Genomic DNA, 12,283 nt, shown 5'->3' on the forward strand with positions numbered 1-12,283 from the left:
CCTTACAATTATTGTCGTAGAGATTATCACTTACAATATATTTTTTTTATTATAATTAACCCCACCAACTATTTTTTAAACATCTCATTTCCCCATCAAATTTCCCAAACCTCCTATATTGGCAATATGACTTTACTAATATATATTGTCATGCTATAAAGATTTTAATATTGTCAGAGCATCTTCAATGTTAAATTAGCTTGTCATACCACATATGATTTCAAGCTAATTCATTTTGTAGTTATTTTATGCTCAAATGGTTAGCTACTAGGTTGCTATTTGAATAAGCTTGACTTTCTCAATTAGCTTTATTAATTTAATTATTTTAATATATAATTTCCAAAAATTTTGAAAACTTTTTTCCCAAGCAAATTAGCTCTTGGCCAAGCTAATTGTATTTCTTAGCTCCAATGGTCAAGCTACTAGCTTGGAGATTTTTAAAAATTGCAAGCAAGTCCTTACAACCATTAGAGTTGCTCTTAGTAGCATATCTCTAAAATGACAAAAAAAAAATTACTTAACACTGTATATTTGGGATCTTTTGCCGAAATTGCTACTTTAACCAAAATATTTACCAAAATAACTATTTTAAAATGTGATTCCCAAACTAGCTATAACATTGACTAAATAATGTATTACCATTTAATCATTTATAAAATTTGGAAATGTGTGTATTACCAATTGAACCTTTTTTTTTTTTTTTTTTAATTTTTATTTTATTTTATTTTTTTTTAATTAAACCTAGTAATACTCTTGCACGTAAGGGTATTTGATGAAATACCCAAATGAAGTTCCCTACGTTGATAAGCTTCAAAATCTAATAAAATCTTCACCTATCTTGGATAATTACAATATGCAATCAAATGTACTAAATTAAGAGAATAATAATTTTTTTATAAGGTTTAATTAAAGCATGTTCTTTGAGAGTGTATTCATCATCTACAGTTACGTAGCCTACAAATACATATGCAAAAAATCAGTTTTTTACTCAATCAAATATACAATTAAAAAAAAATAAACAATACAGTATACATAATTATAGGTTATAGAATGATGCGAAGTACCTAGCTTTAATCAAAGATTAAAAAGAGGGTATTGATTCAATTCCAAATGAAATTGATCGATTATATTCAGTAGTGATTTTTTTAGGTTTTATTAAAAAATAAAATAAAATAAAAGTATGTAAAACCATTTCAAATGAGGAAACACAATGTGGATTACTAAACACCGCCAACAAAAATGATCACCACCGCCAACATTTGGTGTGAATGGACAATCGTACCCTTACTACTTCTGTACTTCACCATCCCTTCATCCTCCCGGCAACCCACAACCCCTTACAATCGACGACCCACAACCCCTTTTCACTGACGACCCACCCCACCCCCCTCTATGACGACCCACCACCTTTCCTGGGCGACAGGAAGGTGATGGTTTTTTTTTTTTTTAATTTCAAGCAACCACGGTAACCGGAGCCCAAAATCAGTTATCGGTTACCGTGCACGGTAACCGATTTTGGGCTCCGGTTACCGTGCACCTTAACTGATTCCATGGTAACCGAAGCCCAAAATCGGTTACCGTGTACGGTAACCGGTTTTAGGCTCCGATTACCGTGGTTGCTTGAAATTAAAAAAAAAAAAACAAAAAACCACCACCTTCCCGCCAAAAAGGGAAGGTGGTGGGTCACCGGTCAGGGTGGTGGTGGTGGTCATCGCCAGTCAGGATGGTGGTAGTGGTGGTCGTCACCGGTCAGTGTGGTGGTGGTGATAGTCGTCAATTAGGGTGGTGGTGTCAAGGTGTTAGTGATTGATGGCAAGAGCGAAGATAGTAATGAAGTACTAAGGGCATAATTGTTCATTCCTATTAAATGTTGACAGTGTTAACAATACTATTCCATATCTTTTGCATTATTTAGTTTATATTATAGCTAGTTTGGGAATCACATTTTTGGTAAATATTTTAGTTAAGTAGCTATTTGGCAAAAGATCCTTATATCTGTACTTTAGGATAATGCTCATTAAGTTATTGTGTTAACGTTAAATACTTAAATGTGAGTGTCATAAAGTATCCAAAACGAGTTTCTAACACATGGTTCCAAAGAGCTTGTGTTATCTCATTTTCGTATGAGGTTGAAGAATTATCATAGCATCAACCTTAAGAAGTGCTGCTAGTGATCACAACGGGATTGGAACCGACAATTCCGAACCAAAAATGGATTCGGAGGTTCCGATATCCAGTAACTAATTGCAACCTCGACGGTTGTAATTTTCTAGTTCCCAATTTTTTCTGAATGTAAACCAATTAGATACCCGAATACCCAACAAATATTAACTCAAACTTACAAAAATAAAAGGCATATATGTTGAATTAAGGGTGTCAATTTAGAAAATTAGAAAATTTGGTTGAGTAAAGATCAAAGTTTGAGTCATGTTAAATCATAGTGCCCATACAAATCGAAATCTAGACCAAGTAATCTTCAAGTCGGATCAAGTCTGACTTCGGCACCTCTATTTAGAATAGTGGAACCAAATAAATTACTAACGCCAAAGATAAATGCATGGCCCCATCTTTTTATATAGAAAATTAAGTTAAGAAGAAAAAAAGAGATTTACATTCTTACACTCAAATCATTTTCCTCGACACAAGTGTATTGTGAAATAACAAATTCAAAGTAGATAGAACCCTTTTTTTCAGTAAGAAGAAGAACCATATTAAACCAAGAGGTCCAAGACCTCTAACAAATAAACCAACCTATCTACACGGGTTGGACTCTTGGGGAATGAGGGGGAAGGATATGTGAATCTCCATCCCCAAGAACTGTAACAGGTAAGAATCAAACCTATGGTTGAGTTTAACTCCGACCAACTACACCAATAACTTGGTAGATAGAACCATTACAATCCCTAATAGAATTACTACCTTCGATTTTTTTTAGTTGCAACTTCAGGGTATTATTTGAGAGAGTGAAAATATTCCAAAGTTGCAACTAAAAAAAATCGAAGGTAGTATTAAACTTTCCCATCATACACGTACTTTCTAAATGATACAAATCAATAGGTAAATGTTACATACTTCGTATAATTGTGCTGCCTAAAAGTACCAACAATCTACTAATGGTACTCAAATTAGTCAAACACTCAATACATACATAAATGAAACAATTGGTACAAAAGTTACCATTAGAATCTTCTTGATGCCCAAATATATCCCAAACACACTCCCAGAGTTGCTCTAAATAATATAAGCAAGATAGAAATTATAAAGATGACTCGACCAAAAAAAATACGAACAATAGGAAGAGTTATGGAGAAACGAGGCCAAAAGAACAAATGACAACTACCACTAGGACAATCAATTAAACATTGTCCAAGTAATGACCAAAAAGAGTTAAGTTACATGTAAATTATGGAGAAAGCAATCAACTACTACAAACTAGGTCTCACGTCAAATTTAGGAACACTAACGACGACCAAATGTAAGAACACAAACAAGCCAAACTTCAGCACCTTGTAAAGCTCATAATATTATCATAAAGGTACCCACAACGCATGGAATTCTTTTCGTTCAAAGTATCCACAAGCTACGACTAATAACTTATCACAAGCTATACAGAGTATAAATTTATCACCATTACCGCAAAATGCCACACCCCAAACCAACCATGACTGAATAGTCTTATCATTTTATCAACATCATCTACTCTATTATTGTACTAGTACACCATTTGACTTTTCATCTATTCGAGGGTCAAAAATGAAGAGACATTATATAGTACAAAGTTCTACCTAAGAGAAATAAACAAATAAATCAAATTCCAAAAGTATCTGTATTCTAAGACAGAATAGCACATAAAATTAAATTAACAGCCCTATAACCTGACTTGCAAACACTTGCAGAGATGTTCAACTAATTTATCTGCTAGTCTGCTGATGTACGACAGATGGGAATTATAAGAGCTGTAAAAAATAAATTGCAGAAGAAATTGCATAAACAGATCTTTTGAATGTCCAAAAACCATTTTCCACATTACAGGTACAGACATCCAAGAAACCCATTCCTGAACTTTGAACATGGCTATAATACGATGAATTCCAGCATCCCATTTGCATCAATAGCAATAGGGTTCCATACAAAGTGAAAAGGAATCGAAACAATTCGCATATGGAACCAACACAAAGATCAATCTAAGACAAGAAAAATATTGTAAAAAAAGGAGGTATTTGCACCTTGAAAAGGAACTGGGATGACTATGATACTATATTTTGACAGAAGCAGATAATCAACTGTATCTTTGTTATCTTGCTTTTGTACTAAGAAAAATGGGGGAAGACTATTACCCACTAAGAAAAATACAAGAAACCTACAGAAGTGAGCCCATCTGAATTGCAAACGCTACTGTATTGCTGTTGTAAAAACTTGACAGAGTAAAAAAAACATCACTACTCACATCGAGCCCACAGATAAGCTGTGATAATTTCTATTATAAAAAAAGGAAAATTTGAATAGGATCATATTTTCTATGGGACAAGGAAACATGATACAGGGCAGATCATAGCCGGATACCCCCTATGAGGTGGATAATACCTGGGGAAGAACACACAGGCCTGAACCACCATTCTTAAAATGACTTCCAAAAAGATATATCCATCAACTCGTCGATTTTTTGTCAACGTATCTTCAAGGCAGCCTGTTGATGGAAGAATATTTCATTAGCAGACTTAAGCAGAAACAACTGATTTAACCAAACATATGAATAGTATAATCACATTCGCAAAGTATAATGCTTAGCTAAAATTGCCCAAAAATTCTCAAACCAAAATATGCAGTAATCCTGCAGGTACACAACAGGATACTTGCTCCAATTCATAATATCTAAACAATAAACTTTTATTCCTAAGAAATTGGTCTAAAAATTGGAGCTTTTTATTACACATTAACCCAAACTTCCTATTATATTGATATAGCCATACAATAGTTGAAGTTCTATTTTTTGGGGAAGGGGCAAAGGAGAGGCAAATGTGTCACATACCCCTCGAGTGCTAACGTCGAATTCTTGATTTGCAACGAAATTCGGCTAAAAGTGCTATATGATCTGAAGACCACTCTGGAGAAGGAAGAGCTGTGTCCTTCCTTAAGCTATCCTCATCCAATAATTCAAGTAAAGATTCCACCGTCAAAGAGTCCGCTGAAACCACAAATTCAGCAAATATGGATTAGGAACTCTCAATGCAAATATTTAAACAAGTAAAAATAACCCACAAAAACAGTACAATAAGCATCATCTACTACCTGTGTAGAATATGTAATCATGGGTCCCTATAAAATCTCTTGTGCAGTTTGTAAATAGGGGCTCGTTTGTTGAAGGATCCATTCTCCGCCTTTGCTGCTCTAAAGCTGGTCCCATCCCTCTTGCAAAGGATGAATATGCACTGACCTAGAAGTTGCAAGTTATAGCTAATTAAATAAAAGCCATGGACATTAGAAAGATCAAAAGCACAATGTTGGTGCTGAAATGTTACCAGTGGAAGCTGGTGTGCAAGCTTTGTATGAGGCCGCAATATTCCTAAAGGGTCCACGGCTAAATCGGGATGTAGTGGATCAACTTTACCCATTGCAAGAAGTGCATGAGGAGCACTGTAATGAAGGCAGAAAATGTGTTTTCAATAAATCCTCATAACATTTCAAATGATACCAACATTCCGAACAAACTACTATCAAGATAGCAGTATACAGACCTTGCAGGAGTTGAATTAAAGTCTCCACAAACCAACATTGGAATATCAGCACTATTAGCAATCTTTTCCAACCCTTTCAATAAAGTATGAACCTGAAAACAATTTATTATATATATTAAATGAAATAGTCAAAGAACGGCGACAAAGATACAGAACATTTGCTTCGCATACCTGCCAAAGTTTGACATCCTTCAGTTCTTGATGCACATTTACATGTGTATTTGCCTGATCAAAAAGACAACACAAAAACATGATGATTAAAATTCTGCATAATTCAGATCATTTGATGTATCTGGATCTAAGACTACACGACAAGAAAAATGAACAAGTTACAATTCCCCGTAAGTCATATAAAGACCTCGAGAAAGTGAGAAATGTGAACAGTAAGAAAGGTTGTCGAGGGAGATTAAAAATTATGCTCAGCTGTCCTAAAAGCAGTTAATCTCTTTTTTCATCGGCATTATAGTGCCACAGCTTGCAAATTGAAAGTAGATACACAAACACATTGATTTAATGGAGACAAACCTAAAGACTTTCCCAACGACTACTAGAAGGTCTAGAACCCTGCCCAAGTCCTCATGTAGCCTAATACTTCAACATTCTCCGTACTCCCTTGTCCTCAAAGAACAGGAACAACAGCCAGCTAATTAGGGAAGATAATATGATTACATAAAATAAGTAGAGCACTTTCCTTGCAACAGTTTGACTAATGCTGTTATCAGTCCAAGCAAATTAAATAATCAAGTCAATTATATAAAGTTTCAAGAAATAAAGGCCTTATCAACGATATAAAGCATGAACTACAAAGGAGACATTTAAATAGAGTTTGGAATGTAAATAAGAACATCAGCAGCTTAACACCAAAAGTCACAAAATTGTAAATTTTCATAGTTGGTTGTAAGATATAAATCTTTCCAAGGCTACTAAACTTGAAGTGACCCTGTGCAGCTTTAAAACTGTAAGTCTTTATGCCCTCTGATCCCTCTTAATGCAAGAATTGGTCTCTGATAACAACCATCAATGGTGGTCCAAACACAAGCCTCTTATGATGAGTAATTAATAGAAGGTATGCATGATTCCTAACATAAGAAATTTTTTAAAAAGAATTAGGATTTTAAAAGTAATTGGTACTCACAACACAAAGAAGCTGTCGTTTTCCAGGGGTTGTATCAGCACCCTGTTGACTGAATTTGGCTTCCAAGACGGCGATTAGTGCAACATTATCCTACAAATTAAGTCACAAGAGATTTCAAGTCCAATTATAACATATATACAAGTTCAGTGAAAACAAAACTAATAATTAAAATTGTATGTAATAACATATACTTCATACCAAGAAGACATTACACTGACCTTGACAAGTCGATTCAAAGCAGTTTTCTTCTGGGTAGTAGGAACTACAGCCTCTGTTAAAGACTGTGCGGCCTTGTTAAACTCGACCTATAAACAAAGCTAATATCCATCAGAACACAACAAATCTGAAACAATAAGAAATTGTCAATAAAAAGAGAAAAACAGACCTCGTATTTTTTTACATGGGTAAATCTGTCTCTTCGGAAGAATGTGGCACAACCATCAACTGTATGAGTTACCTACAGAAATCAACAAAATGATGTTAGAAGAATAGAGGGTGTTAAATGAAAAACAATCCAGAATATATACATTGTATACCTCTGAAGTTTTCCTCTTATATAGAGCATGGTAGCCATGCTTGTCAAGCTCAGGAGAGAAGAATTCTTCAAAATGATCATATTGAACCTGCAATGAAACAGCTGTAGCCATCATTAGCAAGCAAGAAATGTCTAATAAGCATATCTAAAATGATAATCATGAGTGCGCAGAGTCTCAAGGAACTGCGAGCATTTCAGAAAATCTATTGCAATTCCTTCCAAACTAAACACAGGCCAGCATTTAAGAACAAACTTAGGTTATACTATTCTCTAAATTAGTTTCTTTATGCTAAAAAAGGGTCTAATAATATAATTCCATACTTCCTTCCAACCAAAACTTTTTTAAGAAAGATACAATTTTTATTATACATTAAGATTTAATAATCAATGTCATAGTAAGCTATATTATTATAAACAATTGACAAACTAACAACTAAATGAAAAAAGGACTTTTAAGTTAGGAGCAAATATCTGTACCTCCTGAAGACATACAATGTCCGCACGATAAGTAACAATTTCTCGCAACAAATTTTGTCTGCGATAAGGCCAGGAAAGGGCCCACGAAGGACAGTAACTATATGTATCACTAGTGGCATATGCATCAGCTAATATATTGTATGAAACCACAGTAAAAGTCCCGGCAGATGCAATACGCCCATCAAGATCCAAATGTCCCATTACATCCGCGCCACTAACTGAAATCATGCGACGAGGTGTCGGTGTAGGTGCAGGGATGACCCGAGATGTAGTAAGCGTCATTGGATGTCCAACAGTTTGCTTTGTCTCAGCATCTACAACAACACATTCAAATTTCAAAACATGACCAATATCATCGGCGGATGGTGTGTATGTCTTAGAACGTCCAACTTCAAACCATGTTTCACTGCCACTCCTCTGGGTAACAGCAACAGGATATAAAGGTGTGGAGCCATTGGTCAAGTTGGGGCTAGATGCAGAAGGAGCCAAGCCGGCACTCAGAACTCCAGAACCTGAGCTACTTAAGCGTCCAAACATATCTTCCTCTTCACCCCCATTCTCATTCACAGCACTGGCAGCACGTTCATGCAAAACACGATGATGCTGCCAAGCATCTGAAAAGCACTTGGGAGAGCAATGGTAGCTTTTCGTCACAGGGATCTTGGCCTTAACACAACCAATACACTGCAGAGTGGCTTGCTCGGTCGGATGCACACTACAAACAGCAACTTTTTTGTCACTCTGTATACGATACCTGTTAACAGCACATAAATAGATCAGGAATTGTGTAAGAGAATTACCTGATCAATTCAAACTGTCAAGACTGATTAATTACCACAACATCAACAATGATCCTTTATAGAACCCTCTTGCATCAAAACAATACCAGTTAAACAATCACAATTGGCACATGCTTCATTTGACAAAACAGTATTCCCTTTAAACTTAAAAAAGTTATAATAACTGTAGTTAAGGCAGAGTCAAGGCAAATCCTAACCAATTCGCAGAAATCCATTTTGGATGCTGCTCAACATTAAGATCAACTAGACACCCACACAGATACGCAAAAAACCTGAACAATTACGATCATTACTTGGTTCTTTATTGTCTGAAGAGCAGCATACCTTGTCACTTTTCATTGTTTAATGTAAATTTGTTTAATATTTTTCTATTGGTATGTAATTAGGCTATCTAGCCCCTTGAAACACGACTACATTGTGGTTTTGGGACGAATAGGGGTATTTGCTATGTTTTTGCCCTCTTGTTTTTGAAATAACAACTTGCTAAGAAAATCATGGGATTTGCACCAAATATTAATAAAGTAATAAATTGATGATCTGGTGATATTAAACTTGGTATCCTATCAGCTTTCAATTACAATTGATGTTTGTCACCGTCAATCATTATTAGTGCACTATGTACCATAACATACTATACACACAATGCAAAGAAGACCTTAAGACACCTGTATTGATAACAATGAAGGGAAAACACAAACTAAAACCACTAAGACCTAGGTTATACATTGGCCCTCCTTAAGTTGTTTTCTATGAAAAATGACTGTCCCACCAAAAATAATCAGTAGTAGATTTCACTCTTCTCTCTCACAAGCAAAGTGAAAAATAGGCCAAGAAAATAGGGAATACATTCACACAATCATCAACAACCAAATTGATGTAAACAAACTAAAGACTTTTGGTACAAATTTCAAGCTTGAACATGAACATTACAATACTCATTCATGTATGCTCGTGAATAATTCAATAAGTTACCTTTGATGAAAATCTAGTTTATTTATGTACATGAACAAAATGCTGATTTTTAACCAAAAATATATCAATTGCTGATTAGTTTCCATTTCAAAAGATTGTTATATAACCACATGAAGCTTGACCATTATTCCAAACAAATCACGTTCATACAAATTCGACTAGGGTAATAAAAAGCATGCTCATTTATACACCCCTTGTCCAATATTCATGAAAACAGATATTCAACCCAATTTTACCATGCATAAATATATAGCAAGTTATTTGACATTAATGAGCATTCAAGAAAGAAGGGTAAAGCATATACAAAATTATTCTTACATTTGGTTTCACTTTACTTATAGTTTTCACTGGGCAAAGCAAACCAATTATCCAAAGATAGCATAAAGCTAACATTATAGTACCAAAGGCCAACATTAAATTTGGCCCAAGATATTTATAGGTGCCAGGTGCCAAAATATATTCTTGTTTACAATACGTCTTTCCACAATTTAATACAGATGCTCACAACTTGCTAGTTCCAATAATTAAGCTTATCTCAATCCACTTTCGAACACAATCCCATGAGGTATGATATTCTCTTTGATTCCCCTTTGATTTCAGTTTAGTTAACGAAAATGGGGTAGAGGTAAAAGGCATGGTGTCAGGTAAGAAGTCCATACCCTCAGCTAAGTGTCAGGCGTCCGACACAGAAATTTTAAAGTTAACAAAAGCGTCAAAACTATGCTATCAGCTATATCACCAATACCATCAGCTACATCACAACCAGAGAGAGAAGACCAGAAAATTAAAAGAAACTAAAGAATTGTGACTACCAAGCTCTCTGCTCTTCTACACAATATAAGCCTACTACCCTTCAGCTTCATAAATAGTTGCATAAAGGGAAGAAATGGCAAACTGAATTTCACAAGCTAGAATTAGGAATTGTTTAGTAAAGGCCAAGACATCTAAAAACAAATGTTTGATTCATTACCAAAAAAAATGACATCTGAAGGCTTCTTTATAGATACGCATTATAGAATAATTGACCAGCATATTTTGTCCACGCTCATGCTTGAGTGAAATTGCAACTCAATTTATAAAAAAATTAACAAATAATGGCAGCAATCTGGCACGTAACACGACCAATGATCGACAGTGACAAACATCAATTACACTTAAAAGCTGATCGACAGTGACAAACATCAAATCCCATGATAACCTTAGCAAGCTTAGCTACAAATACTTATTTTTAAAAAACCTAAAAAAATAACAAATACACCTATGCGTTCCAAAACCACAACATTTTTGCAATTCAACAGGGCAAGCCAAATGACATACCAATGCAAAGATATTAAACAAATCTGCATTAAACAGGGGAAAAAAACATGAGAAGACAAGCTTCACTTTAACAATACAATACCGCTTAAAGACAGTCATTCCTTCAACAAAAAGCTCAAGATACATAGAATTACAAACAAATTCACAAAATCTTGCCTCAATAAAATCAAAATTATACAAGGAAAAAAAATCACACTTCCAAAGGAAAAAAAAAAACATATCAAAACATTACAAAAATCATAGATAAAAAATCAAATTATTATTATAACATCTCAATTAATATAAACACGAAAACTATTATAATACAAACACAAACTATTAAATCATAAATTATACAACTTACCACTTATATCTTAAGAACTGACCGTCAATTGGAGCAGTCTCAGGAACATCATCGTTAATGACACTCTTATCCGGTTTTCGAAGAAGAACATACGGCGAAAGCTCACAACCTACAATGGGAATGTCGGACGGAAGGTGCACTCTAACCACGCTCAGCATACTTCTTCTTCTTCTCTATCTATCAAATATGACTTAGAACTATCCAAAACAAATCTTCGAAACCCTAAATTTTGAACATTAATGGCTTCCAACCCAGGAAATGGTAGGCGGAGACCAGGCGGATCCGCCATTTACTACACCTCAAAATTCGCCAGCCTCGATTAATTTTTCAATTAATCACGAAAGATTAAAACTTTAAGCAAACCCTAAATTTCAATCAGCAAAAAAATTCCAAAAACAGTGAAAACATAAATTATTACAACACAAAATTAAACAATTAATCGATGAAATTGCGATGAATAAAATCAATCAATCAATCAATTATAGATCGATTAATTGAAATAAGATCGAAATCTGAGGGAAAATTGAACTGGGTATGTTTGATTTTGAAGGGGGGAAATGAAAAAGGAGAGAGAAAGAGGGAGTTTTGTAGAGAAAAAAGGGGGGATTTGGATAGTTAGGGTTTTACAGAGGAAGTAGAAGTCGCTCGAATTGTTTTTTAGTTGGTCGTCTTTCCATTATAATAGGAATAGGAATATGATTTGGGGAATTTTGATTTTTTGAGAGAAAGAAAAATTTTTGGAGAAGGGGGGAAAGCCAAAATGTTTAGAGGGACAACTTTGTCTCTTTAAATTTTTTTGAGTATTTTTCATTTTTTTCAATTCAATCATTCCCTCCCTCTTCTTTATACCTGTATAATAATCGTTCTTTTTTTAGGTCACAACACTCACAAGATGCTGTGGGTCTGGTTTGTGAAAAAAGTATTTTTTTTTTTAATGTTATATAATAGAACTAGATTAAAAGTGGTTCT

The 12,283-nt window shown here is 34.6% G+C and overlaps 1 protein-coding gene across 1 annotated transcript; it reads right to left on the bottom strand.

The window, feature by feature from the left end:
- Positions 1–4,219: 4,219 nt before the first annotated feature.
- Positions 4,220–12,060, bottom strand: LOC145583176 (carbon catabolite repressor protein 4 homolog 1-like). Its single transcript, XM_081640348.1, has 12 exons — positions 11,315–12,060; positions 7,883–8,636; positions 7,407–7,493; positions 7,256–7,327; positions 7,089–7,175; positions 6,871–6,960; positions 5,907–5,960; positions 5,736–5,827; positions 5,520–5,634; positions 5,290–5,434; positions 5,030–5,185; positions 4,220–4,687 (listed from the first exon to the last, which is right to left on the bottom strand). The coding sequence occupies exons 1-11, from the start codon at positions 11,470–11,472 to the stop codon at positions 5,040–5,042; spliced, it is 1,800 nt and encodes a 599-aa protein (XP_081496474.1). The 5' UTR covers positions 11,473–12,060; the 3' UTR covers positions 4,220–4,687; positions 5,030–5,039.
- Positions 12,061–12,283: the final 223 nt, after the last annotated feature.

Source organism: Chenopodium album, chromosome 15 (genome assembly GCF_948465745.1).
Source record: "Chenopodium album chromosome 15, dcCheAlbu1.1, whole genome shotgun sequence".
Classification (NCBI taxonomy): Eukaryota; Viridiplantae; Streptophyta; class Magnoliopsida; order Caryophyllales; family Amaranthaceae; genus Chenopodium; species Chenopodium album.

Bases quoted from the DNA above. Each gene is read 5' to 3' on its own strand.
- LOC145583176 (XM_081640348.1), bottom strand. From the start codon at position 11,472: ATGCTGAGCGTGGTTAGAGTGCACCTTCCGTCCGACATTCCCATTGTA. The intron at 7,328-7,406 runs GTATACAATGTA...TGATTTCTGTAG, and splicing joins ATAAGAGGAAAACTTCAGAG to GTAACTCATACAGTTGATGG. The intron at 5,435-5,519 runs GTAACATTTCAG...TGCAACTTCTAG, and splicing joins TTGCACACCAGCTTCCACTG to GTCAGTGCATATTCATCCTT.